The sequence below is a fragment of the Cibotium barometz genome, chromosome 13 (genome assembly GCF_041138505.1).
Source record: "Cibotium barometz isolate CiBa-2024 chromosome 13, ASM4113850v1, whole genome shotgun sequence".
NCBI lineage: Eukaryota > Viridiplantae > Streptophyta > Polypodiopsida > Cyatheales > Cibotiaceae > Cibotium > Cibotium barometz.
Genome location: NC_141058.1, coordinates 34477288 through 34502697, shown reverse-complemented (window position 1 = coordinate 34502697; position 25410 = coordinate 34477288). Strand labels below are relative to the sequence as shown.

Sequence of the window (25410 nt, the reverse complement as noted above, 5' to 3'; positions counted from 1 at the left end):
AGCAATGTACCTCTTTTACAAAAAAGATGGAGTATTTGGGATTTATAGTATCAGATGAAGGTCTATTGACTGATCCCACCAAGGTGGAGGCGGTATTAAATTGGCTGATCTCAAAGTCTCTCTAAGAGGTCAACGGATTTCTTGGCCTCACATGTTGGTATAGACTCATTCAAGATTATGCCAAAATAGCCAGAAGGCGCCTTTCAAATGGACAGACGAATGTCAAAGGAGTTTTGAAAAACTGAAAGTGGCCATGGCAGCTTCTCCAATACTCAAGCTACCCGATTTCAACAAACCCTTCCTTGTGGTTATTGATGCAAGTGGATTCGCCATCAGCAATGTGCTTATGTAAGAATGTCATTCGTCCGATGGCCTATGAATCCAAGAAGTTGAAGCCCCATGAAAAGAATTATGCCACTCATGATCTAGATCTTTTAACCATTTTCCATCCTTTAGAGATGTGAAGACACTACTTGCTTGGCCGAAAGTTTGGCTTAGTGGACAGATCATAAATGCTTAAGTGGATTTTCACTCAAGCAAACCTCAATATCCATTAGTGCAGATGAATGCAAACATTAAAAAGAATATGATTTTGAGATACACTACACACCAAACATAGCAACAAATGCATCGAGTTGTAAGGCATCTCTTATGGCTATTTCTTCAGTCTCAAATCCTCTATTTGATAGTGTGAGAATTCTCATTCATCAAGATAGATTTTTCCAAGCCTCTTCTTGGGATGTTGACAAAGGAGTGCAAGTCCTAACAGGATCATGATAAGGTAAAGGGTTATAAGCTCAAAGATGGTTGCCTTTACTTCAACAACGGCTTTGTATTCCAGTCAATCAAGATTTGAAGAATAAGATTTTAAGGGAAGCTTATGATATACCCCTATGGCCGGACACCCAGGATTCACCGAAATTTACATGTCAGTCAAACGGAATTTCTTTTGGCCCAAATTCAAGAAGAATGTCCTGCAATATGTAAGCAGATGTTTGGTATGCCAAAAGATCAAGGCTGAAAGGCCCTGTAAATTCCATCCTCTAGATATCCCACAAATGAAATGGGAATGCATTAGTATGGATTTTAAAACACGATTGCCAAAAGTACAATTGGGTTATGATTCAATCACGATTGTGGTTGTCGTCTTATCAAAGTAGCTCATCTTGTACCAGTCAAGAAGACCTCCACTATCTTCGACAATGCCAAGATATTTATGAAGGAGATCTTTAGGCCATCGATTGCCTCGTCGCATTGTGAGTGTCAGAGATGTTAAATTCACTTCAAGGTTTTGGATTGTCTTATTTGAAGCTCTCGCTACACACTTGGATCTCAGTACTGCTTACCACCCTGAAATTGATGGCCAATTTGAGAGAGTAAATCAAGAGATAGAAGAGACCCTAATGGTCTATCGGAGCACAAAGCCAACAAAGTGGATTCGCTATTTGCATTTGGTAGAGTTAGCTTACAAAGTGTGGTTGGCCCCGATGCCGGACCCTCCCCCCCACAGTGGTTGGGTTCAGCAAGCATGACATACCTTTGGTAGTCCATGATGTAGACGAGAGCTCTGCCTTACTCACATTCTCTATTGAACTTGAGAGAACAGAGCCCCCAATGGAGGATTTCAGAGGATACACCTTGCAGAGAGCGAGGGTGATTGGTTTCCATGCGCATGAGTGGCACATAGACCCTCCACCAGCCAAGGTGGCTAGAGAGAGATTCTAACGTTTTTGGATTTGGGAGGACCATCCTCTCACGGGCCTACAGTGAGACCCGGGGGGGGGAGTGGACATAGCATGATCCAGATGACGGGGAGAAGACTCATGGTACCCCCTTTTTTTTACCTACACCGCATGGCTGGGCCATAGGATTCACATGCCAAAGGTTGAGGACACGCCAACAGGCAGCAACAGCAGGACACTGGCAGGGGTTGTGGGATAGTTTTTGGCCGCAAAAGACCGCTCTCTTTCTGTTGTAGCTGGTACATCGGAGCTTGGTGGTTAGCACTTGGCTGGCCATTGGAGGTAGGCCAACAGTTTGCTCGAGGTGTGGTCATCCCAAGGAGTCCCAACATCATTGTCTTTGGGATTGCCCGAAGGCTCAGGAGGTTTAGCAGCGGATTCTCCGCATCTTCACTACGGACCGGGCCCCTTCCTGCATTGTTATGTGGGGCACTATTGCTTGGGCCACTAAGGCCGAGGCCGTCATGTCATATGAGGAGGAGGGCCCTTCAGGTCTCTCACCTTCATATTTCGGCACTGCCTATCCCAGCTCCATCTATTGGTTGTTGGACTCTAGATTCTAGCCAAAGATGGGAGATTTGCAGCACTATTGCTGCATAGCATATCTGGAGTCCATCCGGAGCATCTGGCTCAATATCATTCATACCCTCCATGGATAGTGGAAGAAGCTTCACGGTGCTTCAGACCACATACGAAAGCACCCAGGAGGCCGTCCAGAGGATCTGACCAGCATCACGGTCCTTTTCTCACTGACAGAGGTGGTGCGCCCGCTTGGCACTACAGACCACCTATGTGATTGTTTCCCCCTCCCCCCATTGTATGAGATAGCCTTCTTCTCCTAGAGCGGCAAGCCAGAGGAGAAGAGCATCCTCTCCCTTTTATGTTTCTTGACTCTCGCTCCCCATGTGGAGCCGAGCTTGTACTAAGCCATTATGGCTGTTTTTTTTTTTGGTAACTAATAGAAGGACCTTTTTTCTAGGGAAAAAAAAAAGATTAACGTCCATATCAGACTGGATCTAATAGCTCTCCACACTAGCAAACATGGTTGTCCCCTTCGAAGCTCCACACGAAAAAATAGTTTTACAGAGAGCATTTCTTGCATGATGGTTTCACTGAGGGAGCCACATACTTAAACAGGGGCATATGTCTCCTTCATATGAATTGCCATTCGTTAGCATTTCTTGCATGATGGTTTCACTGAGGGAGCCACATACTTAAACAGGGGCATATGTCTCCTTCCATATGAATTGCCATTCGTTAGCATTATTTAATGCAGGAATCGGACAACTTGACCATGAATGAGGGTGATTCCATCGCAAATCACCTTACCAAGGTAACAAACCTTAAAAAAGAACAACTGCTGAAAATAGATGAGGCAGTTGATAATAGAAAATTGGTCACCATCATTCTTAATTCCTTACCTGAGTCCTATCACAGTTTCCATACTTCCCTGAATCTCTCTACGAGAGGAGAAGGCAATCCTTTATTCTTTGAGAAGCTGGTTAGATTACTTCTTCATGAGAAGCAGACAAGAAAGAACACATCCAAGGGTGATGTAAGTAGAGGAGACCAAGCCTTCTTCTCTAGAGACAAGTAAAATGGACTCATCACGATTCACAAGGTGTCATCAAGAAGAAGAAAGGTAAGTGTCACTATTGCCACAAGCTAGGGCATTACATCGAAGAGTGTCGGAGGAGACTTGCAAAGCTGAAAGCTGATGAAACTCTGTAAACTTTACTACCTCTACCTCTGATGACAAGAAGCAGAAGCCAAAAGAAAAAGTAAACTTAGTCAATGATGACTGGGCTGAAAGCTGATGAAGACTTTGCAAACTTTACTACTTCTACCTCTGACGACAAGAAGCAACAGCCAAAAGAAAAAGCAAACTTAGTCAATGATGATCGGGCTTTCTAGCCACATTATCACCATGGGAGGGAATGTTAAATATTAATAGTGATTAATGTGGGAATAAACAAGTGCTAGGTGATTATGTAAACTAGCACTTTAGTGTGTGTAAGATTAGGTTTAAATAAAGTGGCTCTAGTGTATGCTAGTGTGTCGCAGTGTTGCATAGAAACGCATTTCGTACAGGTTTGAAACGTATGAAACGTTTCGAAACCTTTCGTTTCGTCCTGTACGAAACGCGTGTTTTATTCATCATGAATATTTTAATACCCTACAGCCCGTCACATCGAATTGTTTCGTACCTTTTTTGTGCGGGCTTCCCAGTGGCGGCCGCCTGTACTTTTTCGCCATTTTGTGTGCCAGCTTGCCATCAAATCAACGCCCGTGTCAACCCGCCTGCTCCTTGGTGTCCTTGGGCCTTGTGGAGGTCTTTTAAAGGGGTAATGTCATGTTTTGCTTTATGTTGGTTTTCTCTGCACAACTCACAAAGCAGCACGTTTTTTTCTCTTCCATCGATATTTATGGCATATCTTCCTCCCCTTGCTCTATTGAGGCCTAAGGCTATCTACCTTCTCTTCCCCTTGCTCTATTGTTGGCCAAGATGACAGTTAAAATCATGAATCATAAAATGAGATTACTTTATGTTATGTATCGCACTTGCAAGGCCAACAATCTGCATTTATCCCCGCCTTGTAGGATGCCTCGAACAGGTGATTCTCTTTGGAACAATGTCACCTTCGAGTCTAGATATGGTGGCTCGGGCTCTCGAAAGTGGAAATGCAACTTTTGTGCTAATAAGCACCATGGCAGAGTCACCAGGCTGAAGGCACATTTGTCACAAACAAAGGGTTTTGGCATCGGGCCATGTAAGCATGTGCCACAAGAAATCTATGGTAGCCTAAAGGCTTGGAAGGCCATGCAGCTAGGTATCCCCCTCAAGGATATCCCCAATCTGGGAGAGCCTGGAGCACGTCAAAGTGTCTCCAAGAGGACTCGCAGTATCAGAGAAGAAGTACCAGTGGTGAGGTTGCAGGTGGTTCTAGCTCGGCACCTCGAGCCAAAAGAACTAGTCTTCCAGTGTTCAAGAAAGGACATGTGCAAGCAGGGATGTAGAAGGCTGCCATGAAAGAGGCAACGAGGGAGTTGATGAAGTTCTTTATTCAATGTGAATTATCCTTCCACATTGTCAGGACTCCTCGATGGAAGAAGGCAATGAGAGCTATCTCCCGCATTGGGTGTGAGTGGGATGGCCCCTCCTACAAAACACTGCGCACTACTGAGCTTCGCAAGGAGCAACTAGCTGTGGAGATGGAGATGGAGCCTCTCAAGGCCACTTGGGCAAAGTATGGTTGTACTTTGCTTTGTGATGGATGGACAGATGTGTAGAAGAGAAATGTGTACAACATTCTTGTGTCCTCTTGCAAAGGCACAATGTTCATTCGTGCCATAGATGCATCGGTTCCAGGGATAGTGGTTACAGGGGAGTTCATTATATCCCACATGCGCCAGGCAATCAATGATGATGAGCTTATGAGAAAGCTCGATGATGAGCTTCTCATTTACCGCAACGGTAGCCATATTTGGGCGAGCTACTGCATTGCTCAAGGAGACACAGTTGGAGCCAATGTCTTGGTGGGAGAAATATGGTATTGGGACACCCAACTTGGTAAGGTTCTTGATTCTTGAATCTTGTATCTTTGTCTCCTATTCTTTCAAAATCTACATTCAAATGCTACTCTCTTTTTGACTCTAACTTAACATTCTTTTTTGTACAATGTAGAGACGGATTGCATTGAGAGTTCTCTCCTAGGATTGCAGTTCAGGGCCTTGTGAGAGGAACTGGAGTACATGGGCTCTTTTTCACACGAAAAAGAGAAACAGACTCTCCACAGCACAATTCGAGAGGCTTGTCTTTTGTCATTGCAATCTCCGATTGCTAGAGCAAAAGGGTCATCCCATTGAGCCTCGCCAAGTGAATCCAGATAAGATTGATATCATGAAGTGCAAGGAGATTCCAAACATTCCTCAGGAGGAGAGAGACATCTATTCTATGCTCTATGAGGAGATCATGGCTCCGGCTCGCACTACACGATCTTCTCGAGAGGCTAGTACTAGTGGTGCACCTGCACCTCTAAAGGATGAGGCATTTGAGGACTCGGCTACCGGCAGTGACCCTGAGGGTGAGGTTGCAGAGGCAGAAGATGTAGATGAGGAGGAGGATGAGGATGAGGATGAGGATAGCAACTAGCATCTGCCAGCATCATTTTATGTGGACATGTTATTTAGTTTGAACTTTGGACATGTTATTTATTTTGATCTTGGATTTTGAGTCATGACTCATCACCCACGTGGTGATCCTTTTGATTTCTGTTTAGTCATCACCCGCGTGATTTGTGATATCATCATATCTTACATGTATTTTGTTTTTATTGAAATGAATTAAATGTGGTCTCTTATAAGTTATGTCAACAGTATTTTCTTTTGTATATTTCAAGTTAAAAATATACATGCGTTTTCTATTTTGTATGAAACCTTTTTGTACCCGTTTCTTACCTTTTATGAAACGTTTCAAAACGTATGAAACCCATTTCAGAAACGCCTGGCAACACTGGTGTGTAGGAACAACCTCTTAGGAGGATCTTATGTAAGCAATGATGTGTAAAGGTGACACCTCTTAGGGACACTTGGCATCATGCCTTGACATGTGGCATGTGTGGTGGCAGCATATGCACACACCTTGTAAAGAGAAGCCTCTCTATAAAAAGGACCAATTATCATAACACAAATATGCTTTCCATAACTCTTGTAGACTCCCCTTTAATCCTCTGTTAATGTGCTGATTATCTTGCTGGTCCACATCAGTCTCTCTCTCTCTGCAGTCAGTCATGCTGTTGCTCATTCTCAACAAAGGACCAACAGATGTAAGAACCCTTGAAAGAAGAGGGGAACTCAGGGTCTGCTAGCACGTGAATAAGAACCACTAAAAACCTAGTCTAGCAACAACCAAACAGATTCTTGCACAAGGATGTTCATTGTAGGCCCCATCAAGGTCCAAAACGAAATCAAGGAAGTAGCATTTAACATAACATTCCACAAGTAAAAGAAACTCTAAAGATTTGGGTAGCAAATAGTTAGCAAAGGAAGAGGATAGCTTCCTGTTCGCATTAAACAAAGGGAAACCCTACTGTGAGTAGAGTAAAACAATGGCCACAACCAGGGCGTGAGTTAAGAGCAGGGCCAAGCAAATGCTGATCTATCATCACCCACTTAATATTCAGCAACATGGAGGGATCCCAAGGTATTAAGTCCCAGAGGAGCCTCCCAGGTCTCTACTATGATGATGCAATGGACATCCAAATGTTACTCCATGCCGATTGTGGATGGATTAGGGTTTCATGTGTAGTAGAGTTTTCAAGCCATTTCATCTGACAGTTTGATGTGGTCTATTGTGTGAGAGTATGTATACAGACTTGTGGAATTGTCCCATAAGAAAAAGGGAAGTAGGGTGTGAAGAAGCATTTAAAAATGCACTTAAAACTTCTCATTTGGAGGTTATGGACAACTCTCACTTTTGGTCCTGTGAAAATTTAAGCAACAACATACAAAAGTAGAGTTTGACAGAAGATTAAGGACTAGAATTTATGGAAAACTTTTGGACTTACAACAGGGCAGTTGGACTCCCTCAACCATTCTAAGTTACGAGGATCTACGATCAGATCATCTGCAGTCATCCAACAGGTTAAAAAGAGTACCATGAGTTAGAAATTTGATCTCAAAGTTAGTTCTAATCAAGCACAAAAGCGTCAAAAAGAGTAAGCTGCTAGCAGCTGAACTACCTTGCTAATCATAGAAATGAGAAACTTACTGTAGCCAAACATTGTGCCACGTTCACATACCAAGATATTAGGATTTCCTGCAAGCCTGATTTTTTCAGCAGAATTGGCCATCACCTAGAAACCAAGATTCAAAAAGTAAAGTTACGATTGTTAATAAGACCCAGCCTTGTTGCCGAGCTCTTGCCCAAGACACTTAGGAAGCTACAAAAGTGCCAATGTTTTTTCACCTAAAATGTTTGCTTGGTTTGAGAACCACATTTCTCAAATTTTTAAAAAAGACCATACAATATTTGTAACAGGATCAAAGGACATCCTCGTAGATACTTACTGATGATGCACAAAACTGGCCTTTCTTAATGTTCACCACCTTTCCTGTTTTTGCTGCTGCTACCAGCAGATCTGTCTGATATATAAAATGGCCAAAAATTAATCTAAGTCTCACATATAAATAGCAATATCCAGCTCCTTAGAAGTTATCATGATTGCACAATCTTCCACATTGCTTTACTAGCTCATATAACTTAATCAAGTAACACAACACGAAACAGGAAATACGATAAAAACATATATCTATGTATACAAACATACAAAATGTTTGTGTAATCTATGGCTCCTTTTAAAGATGTACATAACTGCATGTTTTCTCACCCACAACATCCATATGTATGCACAAGTAGTGGACAATGTACATCCAAAGAGTCTGGTTCAGCACTTGCCGGCTGAGGTAGCAATTGGGGACATCAAGATGAATGCGGAAGGCGGTAAGTCTCTCCATATGGATGCTCTCGCGACCAGGTGACATGGGTACTCACATTTATTACATGGTGAAAGAGGAACAAGACACATGCCTGCATCTCCATTAGGCTTGCATCTCTGTTGAGTGCGAGATACACAATTGCTTATGGAAGAGTGAGGAAAGGCAGAATCAGGCATCACTATTGAGTGTGGGATGGGCTTGCATCTCTGATGAAAGAGCACGAGACCAACGTTTTTTTAGATGGGGCATCTGTGTAGATGAACAGTTTACAAAGAGCTCTTCATGTGGTCTAGTCTGTTAGCGTAAGAGCGTAACTGTTAGTCAGTACAGTCATGTTAAATCATTCATCCCTAAGGACACCTGAGCCCATGGGCTCCTGGTGATACAGGAGCTTGGCATGCACTGAGAGTGAAAAACATCATCATACAAGTAGGGTTCATACAGCCAGTGCACACGCTGGAAGACCTATGCACTATCAAAGCAAGCAGTAGCCAAGAAGCGCATTGTGGGACAGTCAGCCAGGCTAGTGTACAAAAAGATTGAGAGCAAGTGATTGATACATAATGCTAATTGTGGGCAATGAAGATTGAAGATAAGGGGACTGGGGGCAGCCAAGTATGATAAATGGTGAGAATGCTAGTGTGCAATCTCCATAGTCAGTTACAGTGTGCTTGCCGCAATGCCAAAGAGTTAGCATCTTTATCAGGAGCCACATGCCCCAGTTCTCTAGTATTTCTTTTATGTGTTTTTTGACTATTTTCATTCACGCAAAGCGTTGTCAAAGGTAAGACAATGAATAGCACTATCTCTTAAAGCATTGTGTTTGCTTTCAATATATCTAGTGGTTAGACAAATGAGTAAGATTTTCAGTAAGGCCAACCTTTGTATAAGGTATGAAAGCCTCATTAAATTCAAAAGAGTGGAAGCATTTTTCACCCATACTAATAGGGAACGGCATTGTCCAGTTAAAAATCTGGAAACATCATTTCTCTAGAGTAGCCATTTCTGTTTCCCTTTCTTGTTTCCTAACATCCTCTCAAGGTTTCTCCCGCAAATTTTTCCTTCTAGGTTTTGATGTTTCCCATATTTCCCCACCATCTCCAAATCATCATCCACCCCACGTCTCTCCAATGTTTTACCACAGTTCTATCTAAATTTACAATCTTAACTTTCATCTATACTATATAATCTTGAAGCATTGCCGTTTGGCCCTTTTCGTTGCATAGGCATAAGCCGTTTCATGCAACTATGGTTTTCACCCCAAAGATCTTGTTTTTTTTTCTTAGGTAGAGATCTTGCTAATTAGTTGACAATGCTGCTCCTCTCCAAGCTCAACCCACTGAAACTAGGGTGTAACATGCAACCTGTATCATCGTGTAACGCACAGCAAGACCTTCTTTTTATACCTTTATGTTAGTGAGCATGAAGCAATCCACTTTAATCTTTATTCACAGGAGATACCGTTGAAGAGAGAGAGAATGTAGAGACGACACTAGATTAGGTCCCAATCTACCCACTTCCCGCAAGTAGGAGTATTTGTTTTTATTACTTTGGAGAACTTCTGGTTCACTAAGGAATGCCAAACACAAGGACGATGTAGACCAAATGTCTGCTGAACCATCAAATGGGTTGAAGACCAATGTGAAGCCACTTCGGAGAGCCTTATGCACACCTAGATCTGCGGAGGGAGATGCAAGAATGAAGGTTGAATGCTGAAGAGAGCTTCGGACTGCCTTACCACAATGAAGTGCTTGGCTAAGATGATGTATGCACAAGTCCAAAGACTCAAACACAAATACTTCTCCACTGGTTTACTGTTGAATCTATGAAAGAATGAGATGATTTAGGCAGTGGGTTGAGGGCTGCTTATATATGATCTTATTGCTGTTGTGGTCAGTTTTACCTGAAAATAAGCATAAAATGCTATTTCTCATCATCGTTTCACACCTGAGTCGGGGCTGTCCTGCATGCTCGCCAACTATTCCTGATGCTGCTGACTTCATAATTCGGAGAAATACCCAATCTCCTTCCTTATAGTTGATGTCTCGTCTAGACTTGTTGGCTTGCTTGGTGGTGTATACTTGTTGTGCTTTGACTAGGCACTCCTTCACAAAGTCCATAATCTCTGAAAATGTCTCTGTGGCCTTGTTGGCCTCCAACGATGGTGACGCCATCCTCGTAAGAAGAGACGAGAAACGGCGACCAAATACTGCCTCATATGGAGTCTTGCCAATATTGGATGAACGAGTGTCATTTAGGATGATAGCGTTGTCATGGCAATAGGATTTGAGAACATCAAAGGCCACCTAATTATATATTTTTGTCAGACCATCTGTCTGTGGATGAAATGCATTAGACAACTGCAACTTAGTCCCAATTACCTGAGACATCATTTTATTAAACGTCGTCGGTGCATTGGTGAGACCGAACGGCATCACCACGAATGCATAATGGCAACGTTTCTACAAATTTGTAAAAACACCAATGTCTACGAAATTTTAAAAGCCCCAATTTTTGCAAATTTTAAAAAAATTCCCAATTTTTGAATTGGGTTTAGGTAATAGGCCCTAGGGGCTTGCACATTGGGCCTTGCAGGCTGGGGCCTAGGCATTGGGCCAATGGACCCTATGGCAATGGTTGCAGCTTGCCATGTGCCATGGCCCAACCCTATAGGATTGCCCGCCCAAGCTGTACAAAGACCAGCCATACAAGCTGGTTGAAACTTGACATGCAGACTTGGTTAACAGGTGTAGAGGCTCATGAGTCATAAGCGGATGCAAGTACAAAGGCAAAGTTTGGAGAAGACCTCGAAGTCGGCGCAACCAAATTCACACTTCAAAGTCAGCACAAGCAAGTACACATGTCAAAACCCATAAATTTTAGTAAAAAAACCCTTCACGAACTAAACCCCAATATCATTCTCCTGTTTATCAAACGTTTGCTTCACCAATCATACGCGAATGATATGAACTATGATGGGCACATGTTCTCGGAACCATTGGATGCCGAGAATCATGTCCCAAAAGTGGTGAAACAATGAAATCTCGCTAAAGTGCGACCTTTTGAACATGAAACTCAAATGGTTGAGCTTTGTGAGTAATGTGTGTGCAGAGACCAGGTGTGAACCCATCCACAACTAGATGGTGTGACACCAAGATACAACCAATCTTAGTAGCCAATTGTGGTGAGGATGCCACTCATAGCTGCCCATGTCGAAAAAGACAATGAACTACTGCCCTTCGCTGTGTCATAGGCACGGATTAGAGCTTTTGTCCACCCCTCAGCCTCGACCTCCTGCTTATCCTCAAATACCTCTAGAGGTACTAGATTCAAAGAGGGAAACAGCTGAACGGCATTCGCAATTGAGGGTGGAGGGGTGGAGATAGCTTCGGCGGTGGCCACTATAGAGGACGACACTTTGGTGGCCTTCACCACTTGGTGCAATCCTTCCTACCTTGGTCTGCTTGATGGCAGAAGAAACAACGATCCTCCAGTAATTCCCTCCTTGGCCTTCTCCTCAAGCGTCTTTTTAGTTTTTTCCTCTGTGGTTTTCTTTCCGCCTGAGTTGCTCTGAGACTTGTTGTCTTTACTGTTCTATGTTCCCTTACCCAGCTGGAATGAAGATTGTTGCTGTTGGGGCTTCGGCTACTACTTGAGCTTGACTGGACCTGCTTGGGCTTGCCTCCGTTTAGCATCATTTCCTAATTCTAAGCCAAAGTCAAAGCCCAATCATATGACTAAGGCTCGAAATTCCATACAAGAAACCAGATGTTCATATCCAACCCCTAGAGAAACTCTTTTAGCTTCTCTTCTTCCAACTTCCCCAACTGTTGTGCCATGGTTAAGACCTTGTCAGCACTGGAGACACATTCTCGGAGGGTTGTAAAACACATCCTCCAGATTCGTCATGTGCAGGTGTGGAAGAAACCTAGCTTTGAGGTCGAACACAAAAGTATCCCATACATCATGAGTATTGCATGTGGTTGAATCTGTATGAAGACCCGACCGATGTTGCCACCAAGTAATGGCTTCCCCAGCGAGCTAGAGCCACCAAATGGACTTTGTCTTGAGGATCTGCAACTTTAGCCAACGAAAATACGCAACAAATTGATGAGTGAATTCAGAATGATCACACTTACCATCATACTTACTGAAGTTTGGTTGAGCTCAAATGACGGTGGAGGATGGGCTAGAACTAGGACCAAGTGCTAGCTTGGAAAGTGCTTCCATCAGACTGGCTTGTAAGGTTGCCAATAACTGCTGATGTTGGAGTTGCAAGGCTTCTCGAATCTCGATCAAGCTTATGTTGATACTCAACGCCACGCATTCTCCTTGGTGTTAGCGGTCTTCAGCATCCCTACCGTTGGCATCCTCTATCTTTCATTCCTTAGCAAGTTCCCCTCATCTTTGCTGCTCCATGAGAAGAAGCATGTGTTTAAAAATTTTGGGGATCCTACTCTTTCAGCTGCTCTTTACGCATTTCTCCTTCTTTCGCCTGCTATAGTTGTAACTTTAGTAGCTTGTTTTGTTCCATCATCTCTTGAAGGAAAATGTAAGTGCTTTGCAGAAGCGTTTCTTCTTTTGTTGTGTCTTCGTGGACACGTTCTCCTATAGTGGTGCCTTCGTGGACACGTTTCCTCTGCAGTGATACCTTATTTGAAGCTACTTCTCCTAACATGGTGAATGGCTGTGTGGTTTTTCCTGACCTCAGTTTTACCATTCACAAGAATTCTCACTACAGGTAGTAAAGTTGGGTCACAACCAGAAGCTCTCATACCAATGTAACATGCAACTGGTATGATCGTGTAGCATACAGCAAGACCTTTTGTTTGTGAGCATGAAGCAATCCACTTTAACCTTTTTTCACATGAGCTAGAGCTGAAGAGAGAGAATGTAGAGACGGTCCCAATCTAACCACTTAAGGGCCCCCTTCCGCAACGTAGAAGTATTTGCTTTTATTGCTTTGGAGAACTTTACAATGCTGAAAACTTATTGAAGACAGGTGACTAAGGAATGCAAAACGCAAGGACGATGTAGACCAAACGTCTCCTGAACCATCGAATGGAATGAAGACAACTATAAAGCCACTTCAGAGAGCCTTATGCACACCAAGATCTGCTGAGGGAGATGCAAGAATGAAGGCTGAATGCTAGAGAGAGCTTCGAACTGCTTGGCTGAAATGATGTACGCACAAGTCCAAAGACTCAAAAACACATACTTCTGCACTCGTTTATTGCTGAATCTATGAAAGAATGGCTGAGGGCTGCTTATATACGATTTTATTGATGCTGGTCGATTTTACCTATTGTTATCGGCCAGCTAACGACTCCTGAAAATACGCATAAAATGCTATTTTCTCATCATCATTTCACATGTGAGTCAAGGCTGTCCCGCATACTTGCCGACTGTGCCTAATGCTGCAAACTGGCTGTCTAAGCCTTTGTAGGGCTGCCAGTGTATCACATGGCACCTCAATGCATGGGTGCATGTGACATGGGGAGAGCCCTTTGGCAACGAAGGACCTTGATGTCCAGAGGCTGAGGGGAGTGGGATTTGAACTCGAGACCCCCCGTTCAAGAGTTCAAATACTTACAAGCTAACCTACAAAGATGCGGACACCCCAAATTCTTGTTGTTTGCCTAGTCGAGGACGCGAACACTTAACTTTTATCTTTTTATGTGCTTCTTCTTTTTTTTTTTTGCTTGATTGCATGTGCATCTAAAATGGCAGATACTCCAAGCCATGACATTTAGGAAGCTTCTCCAAATTTTAAGCCTTGAAGCAAGAAGTGGAATGCCTAGGGAAAGAGACAAAAGAAGAACAATAGTTAATAAAGACGTGGAAGCAAAGAATCATGGGCTTGCTCTGCTAGCTCAAATGGAGAGATCCACTATGAAGAAAGGATTCCACGAGTTCTTGGAAGCAAAGAAGTGGAAAGCTCAAAGGACAACAAACACAGGTGTTAGTCCCATTGACTAAGGACATTGCTTCTTCAAAGCATGCAACCCATATTCATGCAAGAGAGAGTCTCATCATGGGGCAACAGAGAGCATTCCAATCCATGTAACTGGCAGTGTACAAGTTTGCAGGGCTATGTCCAAGAGTGAAACCGGCCTTCAGAAATCTGATGGGCGGTGGAACAAACACTCGCACACAAAACACTTCATCACCCATGAGAACCTGGAAAAGGAAAACAAACAGGGGAGCTAGAATGCTCCTGCAAATAGTACAAGGACACCGATTGGCCCCAAAACGCAGTGGCACCCCTTGCGGTATTTCTTTACTTGATCAAAAATGAGTACAAAGTACAACTTGTCGAATCCTCTACCAATAGGATCCCTTATAGGTTTTCACCCAAGACTTTTCCCAATAAGAACTCTCGTTATTACAGCAAAGCATTCCATAGGGAAGGCACACCTGTACAATATCTCCCTGCTTGAAAAGGTCTTTTCCATCTCAACCATGGATCCCCACGAACCCTTTCCCAAACAACAGTAGGGTTGTACCAAACCATATGTCCTTCCTATAGTCACAGCCTGCATGTAACCTCGAGAAAACTATAACCTGTTCACATGAATCCAAAGACATGTTCTCCACATGAAACCAAAGACCTGTATCCGATAAACCATAGACCTGTATCCATAAACCATAGGCCTGTATCCTTGTTACCAAAGACCTGTTTCTTCTCGAAAAACCAATGTCCTGTTTCCATGACAAATAAATCCACATATGCACCATCCAATCACGGTGCCAAAAACCTAGAGAGAGAAAGATAGAGGACGAGTCAAGCAAACCCTGAATACACATAAGTCCAAGATGAAGAGCAACACACATCTCTTCCAAGAACATCATCCTGTGCATCTTAACTTGATCCTCTGTATCCAAATCTCGTAAACAAAGTCTGCTTGCGAAGAGAGAGAGAGAGACCCCTTGGCTATTAGCCCCTCAGTGCCTCCTTCAGCTCACCTTCTTCAAGAGAGATAGAGAGAGACCCACGCTGACTGCTTCCACACATGCAGCCACCTGGCGTAGAGGGCCTCCCATCTGACACTCGTCTGGCTGCCTGACTGTCTGCAGAGAAACTCATGGCTGATGCTTGCCTGGCTGCCCATCTGGTTGCCTGCTTGGCCGCCCTATACTGCCCATTGCTGCCCGGCTGTAATCCATACATAACAGCAGTAACGGCAGCACACCCGACAGCAACAACTGGCGATCAGCAGCACACCCGGCGGCAGCAGCAGCAGCATCCCATGCAGCAGCGCTCAGCAGCGGTTGCACCTGGCAGCGGCAACAGCAGCACACCTGGTGGCGGTAGCAGCAGCAGCACCCGCCTGTCTGTAGCAGCAGCACCACCTGCCTGTCTGTAGCCATATGTGCAGCAGCGCCCAGCAACGGGGCAGCGCTGAGCGACAGCAGCACTCCAGGGATGCGCCCGTGAAGACCGTCTGGCGACCCCTTTGTTCTCGAATCCAAGGTGGTGCGCCTCATCACCACACGACTCCACAAATCTCCGCCACCTTTGCTTTTTATAAAGAAACGATGCACTTTTTTTCTCAAAAACGCCAAAAGCCAAGGTTAAAAGAAAGGCATGCTTTTCAAAAATATAATAGTAATATTTTAAGCATCAAAGGTTATTAAACCTTATAACTTTAAAAATCTCTTTTTGTCCACTTTCACACTTGGGTTGGCCACACTTATGAGTTTCCTTTTCACATCCCAACTGATGCCTGTTCACACTGTCCATCCCATGCCCGTGCCCGTGCCCACCTACTTGTTGTCCAAAGGAAAAAACATAGGGTCATAACATACCCCCCTCTTGAAAAATAGCAAGCGTCCTCGATTGCACTCAATAACACAGTAAGCATACAATGAAGAAAGATTCCCCGTATGACCAAAGCAATGCCCCTCCAGTGCATCTGGGTGATGAAACAATCATACCTGAACAATAAGGCCACACTATCACATCAAAGTGACAAACCACTCTTTCTTGTTCCTTTAGAACCTGCAGCAAAAGTCTAAAACCAAGTGGAAACACGTAATCTGTGTTAGCCAAAAACAAAACCATGCATCATTCTACATATGACAAACATATGCATGACACATATATGCATTTGCAAACAATATGCTCCTCAAGATGCTCTACCTACACCAAAATAACAGTCTCAGGGTTGCTCGCAAGCCTTATACCCATGGATATCCACGAGACTGGAGGTACAACATGAGCATATGAAAGCACTCAATGCATCCAAACAGTACATCCACTAAGTACTTCCCACATATGTCTCATGGCTATCCCGCAGGAATCACACCCAATGATGAACATAATAAAGTACTTGATGTATCATATCAACATACATGCATCTCATCCTTACACATCCAGAGTATTACCCATGTATTCCCAAGGGTACCAGAATACAATAATACCTCGGGAAGTGTATGTATACATGCACAAATAGAATTCGATCCATATATCCATGAACCAATCCAACTCTAGGACTGCTCCCAAGACTTATGCCCTTCATAGAGTCTCAAAGTGTTAGCTCAGGTTGCCGCAGCCTTTGAGCTCAACCAAGCCATGCCATTCCAAAAGAGACCAACTCCACAAATAGCATCATCTCAAAATCCAATTGACCGTTCCTGTGGTCAAGAACAACCAGAACCATATGACAAAGATCAATCTTCCTCAGTCATACCTTAGTTCCAAAGGCAAAAACCATCTATAGTTGCAGTTATAGTTCATGGTGCGGCCGACTGTGAACCATACCCAACTTTACCATCTCATGTGACTATACACTATATCATAGAAGTCCCATAAGCAGATGTACCGTCAGCCTCAGTACCTTCGCGTGAATACAAGATGTCACCAAGTGACTCCTAGATAACAACTGAGCATGTCTGTAACAAGGGAGTGGAGGTGCTACCTCCCTCTTGAGCATCAGGCAATGCTCCAGATCCTAGTTCTGCTGAACCTGAATGAGCCGTCGCAAGAGTCGGCTCCAACTCAAAGGCATCAGATAAAGCTACAATACCTAAGGTGAATCTACTAAGTCACCCTCCTCCATCCACTTCGCATCCATCGGTGAGCAGTTCTTGAACTTCACAGGATAGCGATGGGAAACTTTACCTCGTACCTTTCTTTCCTTATGTGCCAATATCTGCTCGTCGGGAATAAGAACCTACTTCCAACTGAGCCTCATCTGATACATCCACAGGCACCCAAAACTTGCTTGCACTCCACCAAGCGGTAAGCACAAGTTCCTAATGAAGTATAGTAGATCACCACTGCTAAAAATAGAAAGAAGCTGCCTTCCAAACCCCTGAAGCCTCCGTGAAGATACCACTGATGACAAAGTGTCGAAAGCCATAGTCTTTAACCCATCTCTTGCACCATAACTCTTCAATTGCTTTGTTCCTAGCTGACTACTTCCTGTCCTTGGTGTCTTTTCTCCTGAGATTCATCTTTAACTTTTGCTCTTCACCTCATATAGGGAAAGACACAATCCTGCACTTCCTTTTCACTTTCCTCATGTAGAAGCTTTTGATGTGACAACCACGAGCTCGCCTCCTTGAGAAAGTAGACGATATCCTGGCAATGGAACCATGAAACCGGCCTTCAAAAATCTGATGGGCAATGGAACAAACACTCGCACACAAAACACTTCATCACCCTTGAGAACCTGGAAAAGGAAAACAAACAGGGGAGCTAGAATGCTCCTGCAAATAGTACAAGGACACCGATTGGCCCCAAAACGCAGTGGCGCCCCTTGCGGTATTTCTTTACTTGATCAAAAATGAGTACAAAGTACAACTTGTCGAATCCTCTACCAATAGAATCCCTTATAGCTCTCGTTATTACAGCAAAGCATTCCATAGGGAAGGCACACCTGTACAATATCTCCCTACTTGAAAAGGTCTTCTCCATCTCAACCATGGATCCCCACGAACCCTTTCCCAAACAAGAGTAGGGTTGTACCAAAACATATGTCCTTCCTATAGTCACAGCCTGCATGTAACCTCGAGAAAACTATAACCTGTTCACATGAATCCAAAGACATGTTCTCCACATGAAACCAAAGACATGTATCCGATAAACCATAGACCTGTATCCATAAACCATAGGCTTGTATCCTTGTTACCAAAGTCCTGTTTCATCTCGAAAAACCAATGTCCTGTTTCCATGACAGATAAAACCACATATGCACCATCCAATCACGGTGCCAAAAACCTAGAGAGATAAAGATAGAGGACGTGTCAAGCAAACCCTAAATACACATAAGTCCAAGATGAAGAGCAACACACATCTATTCCAAGAACATCATCCTGTGCATCTTAACTTGATCCTCTGTATCCAAATCTCGTAAACAAAGCCTGCTTGCGAAATGAAATGAAATGTTATATTAACATCTTCAAAAGGCCATAATGACCTATGAGACCAAAAAGTTACATCATGGTGGATCTGATACAATGTCTGGATTTGTTTTTAAAAAAAAAAAACCAAAAAATGAAAAATAAAGATGATACTACTGGCACCTAGAAAATGAAACTAGAACTCGAAGGTAAACGGAAACCCTTATAGGGTGTGAATATAGTGAGGGGGGGGGGGGGGGTACGCTATGGAGGTGAGTGGAGTACAGTGAGGAGATACAATATCATGTGGGACGGAGGGTACACTATGGAGGTGCCTCCATCTCATAATGTGCCGCATCGGATGCTGGCGGATCTCCTCAATATCCTCTATGGTCAGCATCGTGACTGGGTGTCCCGCATGTCTCGCAAGAATAATCCGAATCCGCCGCTGCAACCTCCATCTATGCTGGGATGCCCTCCTCCGTAGTCGTGGGCGTCTATACCACCCAAGCTCAATCGCACGATCAATCAGTGTACCGCTGGTGTGGGCGGTATCCATGTCCTGCTGCTGCTGTGGTCCATCTGGCGCAGTGATGGCTGGACTTAAGAAGTCTGTAATGTGCCTCTGAGTCTGGCTCTCTGTACGCCTAAGCAGGCTATCTCTATATCTCCGCAGCTCAAGCAAGAACAATCCCAAACACCTCTGGTCTTGGTACCCCATGACTCTGGAAAGTGGTCCAAAACCCTCTCTAAATAAACAGTGGAAACGACCACGTATCTCATAGTATGCAGTACAATGGCATATATAATGCAGCTCTGTCTCTAGCTCCCCATGGCATACTCGACATATCCTGGCCTCAGCTGGTATACCTCTATATCGGCCAATCTCAATCTCAAGCTGGTATGAGGATGTGCGAACCTGACCAATAGCACATTGTACTGCATGAGACAAGTGTACATCCATGTAACTGGGTCTGATCACAAAACCATCTGCTATGAGCTGAAGAAAATGCTCTCTGTAGAAAGCCATCTTCGTGCCCAGCTCCTCAGTCGGCTGTATCCATGTCCTCCTAATGTCCAGCTGAACTAAATCCAGACGGATGAGTCTAGTAATCTCTGTCCGTGTGAGAGTGAGAGAGGGTGCTTCCAGAGAATACTGGAAGGGAGGCAATCTGTCCATGCTAAAACCATGTGCCTGGAACCAAGATGTCATCTGTCCATACCAACAAGCCGTGTCTCTCTGTAAAGCTAACTGTCGGGAGGACTCAAGGGCGAGGCGTGCATATCTGTCTCGGGGGAGATCCCACGAGCCATGTATGTAGGAGACTAATCTCGTAAGAGCCTCAATCACCACAGGGGTAGCCGCCAGCTCTACTCGAATAATCTCATGAGGTACCAAGGCCTTGGTTCTAATAATCCTAGCAATCATAGATACCAAAGGCCTCTCCATACCTCTCCACCCGCCCGCGCGCTGTGATGGCCCACTGAAGGTCCCCATATCTGCACTCCATAAAGCATAACTGATGTCACTAGAGTGTCAAAAAGCCAAAGTTTCGTTCGAGGTTCCTGAAACTGAACCTGCGAACACATCCTCTCCAAACCACCCAAGGCTGCATGTGCTCTAGTCAATCTAGTCTCTACTGCTCTCCTCATCGAAAACACTGGCCCACTGAATACTACCCCAAGATATGTATATGCCTCTATATACTCCACAATCTCCTGCCCATATGTAAATGTGGGAGCTGATCGCCTAACCCACTATGGCGTGGTGTTAAACACCATAACCTTGGTTTTGCCAAGGTTGACAGACAATCCACTATCATGTGCAAACTCTTGTAAAGCATCCAGATGACGCTGCATGCCCTCAGGGGAGTCAGAGATCAACTATAACAATAGTGGGATCCATGTACCTGCTAGCTGGGCTCCTCTGTCCCCCAATCTCTCAATGTAGTCAGAAGCCTCATCTTTGCGGGAGTCCACAAAGCTACAATAAATCCGTCGCCCATGCGACCTGCCCTCCTCAATAATGGCCCGCAGAGTCAAGATGTGGTCAAGAGTAGAGAAACCTCTCCTGAACCCTGCTTGTCGCTCTGCTCGAATGCCCTCTCTCTCTGCCCATCTACTCAACTACTGCTCAAGAATGGACGCATACAATCGTGCTAGTGTGTGACCAATCATAATAGTGCGATAATTCCCTGGCTCCATAGGGTCCCCTGACTTGAAGATAGGCACAATGGTGGACATACTCCAAGTCTCGGGGAAGCCTTCACACATAGCACGATTGAACATCACTGCTAGAAGCTCTGCCAGCATGTCTCTCGCATGAATAAAGTGCTCAGCGACCAATCCATCATGATCATATGCTCTCCCAGTCTTCATCCTATCAATGGCCTTCCTTACCATCTCTGCGGTAAAGAAAGTACATGTCTGTGGACATGGTGCTAGTGGGTCAGGAAAAGGTGTCTGTCCAGGAACTGTATATAGAGATGCTGCATAACTACCCAGACCTCTGTAGAAGTGATGGCCGAAGCAAGGGAGGACTCATGAAACAAACGCCAAGCCTCCCTCGAATCCTAGCTCAAGAACAGCTGGTATAATTCCTGCTCTAGCTGAGCAAGGAAGGCCCCCTTCTTCCTTCGCACAAGGCGCCGGAAGGCAATACGTGACTGTCAGTGAGTATAGTGACTCCCAAAGCAACCTCCCGCTGCAGTCGGGCTCTTGTCTCTCTGCACTCCTCATCATACCAGCTGTTCTGGGGCATACACCCAGAACGTTGCAGTCTCTGAAGTAAAAGTATATCGAGTGTGATCTGCCCCTCGTGTCCTTCTGAGCTGTGGTAAAGTGAAAAGAGATGGTCAATGTCAACAATGCATGATCCACTACTACCCAAATGGGCGGAGATCCAACTGTGAAGTCCTCAATGCATGAAACAAAGCTCGGCATAGCCATAACATAATCCACTGTGCTAGCACCATGTCTATGTGGACAGCAAGTAAAACCAGTTGCTGACGGAAACCTCTGCAAGCCATTAAGTATGGCCAACCCATGTGCAGTCCCCATATCTACCAAATATCTCCCATACTCTGTGCACTCCACATCCTATGAGCGTCTGTCTAATCCCATATCTAGAGTGTCCAGCTCTCTCAGCATCTCCTCTGAGGTATCATAAAAGGCTGTCTGGCGGTTGCCCGTCCGGGCATTAAAGTCCCCTAACACGATGATGTCTCCATCCCTAGAGAACTCCCATATGTCATCATCTAGCACAAAGAAAGGAGACTGCCCTCTAGGTGCTGCATATGTCGATGTACTAGGAGAAAAATAGCATATGGCAATATACAGGAATCTGCCTGTGTCGGCCCTCAGTCTCACCCACATATATCTGGCCTGATCATCTCTCCGAACGATGTGTAGAAGTGGTTGTAGCTCCTCCCTGAAAAGAACTGCCACCCCCCCTGATCCTCTACTACTGTGTACCGATCTCGTCCCTACTCTGCAAGCTGTCTCCCATCTGTATCCTGTCACATGTGGCATCATCTGACCAAAGGCCTCGTGAGTCTCCGAGTAGAAGACTATATCTCTATCTCTAAAGCTGTCCTCAAAGGCACCTACATCAAGTCTGAGGGATCCATTGCAGTTCCAGGCTGCCAGATTTAATTTGGTCCCATAGGTCTCGCACCGTCATGTAGAGCGTCGCTCCACGATGACCACCCTCCCTTCTCTATAAAATGCTATGTTTCCCTTTTCTCTTGCCGCCCTAATCTCTGGCATGACTTCCTTCATATGTGCAAGCTGTGAAAGAGTAAGATCGTCACCAAGAAAAATGCCTGTATTCTTTAGAGTGGGTCGCCTCTTCAAGAACTCCTTCTTCGCCTCAATAGAAGAGAGAGAGAGAGACCCCTTGGCTTTTAGCCCCTCGGTGCCTCCTTCAGCTCACCTTCAAGAGAGAGAGAGAGAGAGAGAGAGAGAGAGAGAGAGAGAGACCCACGCTGACTGCTTGCACACATGCAGCCACCTGGCGTAGAGGGCCTCCCATCTGACACTCGTCTGGCTGCCCGACTGTCTGCAGAGAAACTCTTGCTTGACGCCTACCTGGCTGCCCATTGCTGGTTGCCTGCTTGGCTGCCCTATACTGCCCATTGCTGCCCGGCTGTAATCCATACATAGCAGCAGTAACACTTGGCGGCAGCAGCAGCTGGCGGTCAGCAGCACACCCAGCAGCAGCAGCAGCACCCCATGCAGCAGCGCCCAGCAGCAGCGGTTGCACCTGGCGGCAGCAACAACATACTCGCGGCGGTAGCAGCAGCACCACCCGCCTGTCTGTAACCATATGTGCAGCAGCACCCAGCAACGGCAGCGCTCAGCGATAGCAGCACTCCATGGATGACCATCCGGAGACCCCTCTGTTCTCGAATCCAAGGTGATGCACCTCACCACCGCACGACTCCACGAATCTCCGCCACCTTTGCTTTTTATAAAGAAACGATGCGATTTTTTTCTCAAAAACGCCAAAAGCCAAGGTTAAAAGAAACGCATGCTTTTCAAAAATATAATAGTAATATTTTAAGCATCAAAGGTTATTAAACCTTATAACTTTAAAAATCTCTTTTTGTCCCCTTTCACACTTGGGCTGGCCACACTTATGAGTTTCCTTTTCACATCCCAACTAATGCCTGTTCACACTATCCATCCCGTGCCCGTGCCCGTGCCCACCTGCTTGTTGTCCAGAGGGAAAAACACAAGGTCGTAACAAAGAGACCTCAAGGCCCAACACTAGTGTGAAAAATAAAAAATGGCATGCCAGTCCCAAGAAGAGGAAAATGCTACAGTTCAAAGCCAGCAACAAGACTATCAAGTTCAAACAACTGAACCGTAAGTTGGAAATTACTAAAGCATTGACTCTCATCCAAGCCTTTAGTGAAAATGGCTTTCATGCGGCCGCGCATTTGGAAGAGACCACCAATGATTGGTGGATGTCAAAAAGATTGAAGGGAAAGCAGCCATTATACATGACTTTTATCAAAATTCCTACCTTTCAATTTGGAGAAGGAAATGAGGAAAGTATGGGATCTGCTTTTTCAAGAGGAAGGAGAATTTGTCCAAGAATACAATGCCAAATTTTGGAGAGCTCTACTTAAAGTGACTTCTTTCCTCTATGTCCCCACCCAGGAGAAGATGAGAAAACATGAGTCTGGGCTGAATCCCACTATCCAAGAAGGGCTTCAAAATTACCCAAAATTACTCATTGGACGAGCTTGTGGATTCAAAAAAGGTAGCTACTGCAAGCAAAAAGGCTAGACTAGTACTCGAAAGTGGAAGGTAAAAGTCTATTCTATGGTTGGTTTGGAACCAGCAGAAATCATGCAGCTACCATGTACGAAGGGTTAAGGCTGCTAACTAAAATCCTTAATCTTTGTGAGATGATCAGTCATAGCATCACCTTCCTGCATCTTCAAACTTGAGAGCGACTTTCTCAAGAACAAAACCCCAGCTTCATTTTGACTTGATATATGTTTGATAAAGTGTCCCAAGCATCCTTTGCTATCTTGCATGATCTCATAGAAGGTATCATTGACCTCTTGGGCATCGCTTCTATCCCACCATTTTTGGTCCTCAATAGGCTAAACCGCTACAGATGTTGCGACTCGTATACTCCTATAGAGGAGCCTGAGGCTGAATGCTTACTGGTCTAGTTTCATCACCTGCCTGATACCACGTCCAGAGAGCCTTGCCAATCAATATATCATGCAACATCAACCATAAGGAGTAGTTTGTGCCATCCGACTTGTTCTCTTGGGACAAGAAACTCACACTCAAGCTTTTAATTTCATCAGTGAGAGCAAATACTCTCTCAATGAGAGTATGTGTCTGAAGATCTGCACGTTGATGAGCAAAAGAAAGAGAACAAGGGTGGAAACAATACCAAAATAGCCGTCTAGTTGTGTCTCTCCACAAGGTGCAAATTCTCAAATCGCAGGTAGATGGAAAATTGTCAATGTAGATGTATGCGCTGTACCACAGCAAGAACAAGTGCTGAAACCAGCAGCAGAAACAGTCCACCAGTAGAAACATGACAAAATCATAGCCTAGAACAAAACTCGTGGAAGTAGGTGGGCCGTGTAAACTGTTTTGGTGAGAAAAACAGTAGATGTAAGGCTGGTACAGCTGCAAACAGAAGGAAAATGGGCCATACAATAGAAATCCTAACCCTAATAGGCTGTACACCTGTAGGATCTAGCCATAACGTGAAAAACAGGCTGTACACATGGAAAAGGGGCTGTAAAGTAGTGCAACGGGCTGTACAGGTGTGAAACCCTAATTGACCGTACAGAAGTAGAAATCCTAACAGTTGTGTGACTGTTGAAACAGCCCACAACTTACACAGTAGCAAAAACAGCCACAACTAGAAGGCTAGGCCCTACTAGAACCTCTCTGGTACGAAATGTTGGGGTGGAGTAGCCTACAGATACAAGATGTGCAAGTGCATGTGTATCCAAGAACACACGTGCAGAGGAGGAAAGGAAACAACTCCACGAGTTTCTATTGCACTAACACTTTCGTGTTATATCAAAAATAGGGCTTATAATAATGAAACCCTAACTAAAGCCCCGGATTAAATCATAGACTCAAAAGTAGCATCTAATCCAATGGTCCCCAAAAAACTCTACCTATAACATGCATGCAGAAGCACATGATGATTAATGCTAAGCAAAATTGATTACAAAAGATTAACACTAATCACACATTGACTGGCAAGAGACTATAGATAAGACCATACAGCTGAACTATTGAATATTGCAATTAATATATGCAATACTTTTCATAG

At 44.5% G+C, this 25410-nt stretch overlaps 1 protein-coding gene across 4 annotated transcripts in view; it reads right to left on the bottom strand.

The window, feature by feature from the left end:
• The window catches only part of LOC147632631 (2-dehydro-3-deoxyphosphooctonate aldolase-like), a 128000-nt gene that overhangs the window by 14832 nt on the left and 87758 nt on the right, over positions 1-25410 (bottom strand). For all 4 annotated transcript variants that reach the window (XM_086807433.1, XM_086807435.1, XM_086807434.1 and 1 more), the window contains 3 exons: positions 7812-7886; positions 7513-7597; positions 7310-7368 (listed from right to left, as the gene is read on the bottom strand). In XM_086807433.1, the coding sequence (XP_086663559.1) occupies positions 7310-7368; positions 7513-7597; positions 7812-7886 (219 nt within the window). The remainder of the gene's footprint in view (positions 1-7309; positions 7369-7512; positions 7598-7811; positions 7887-25410) is intronic.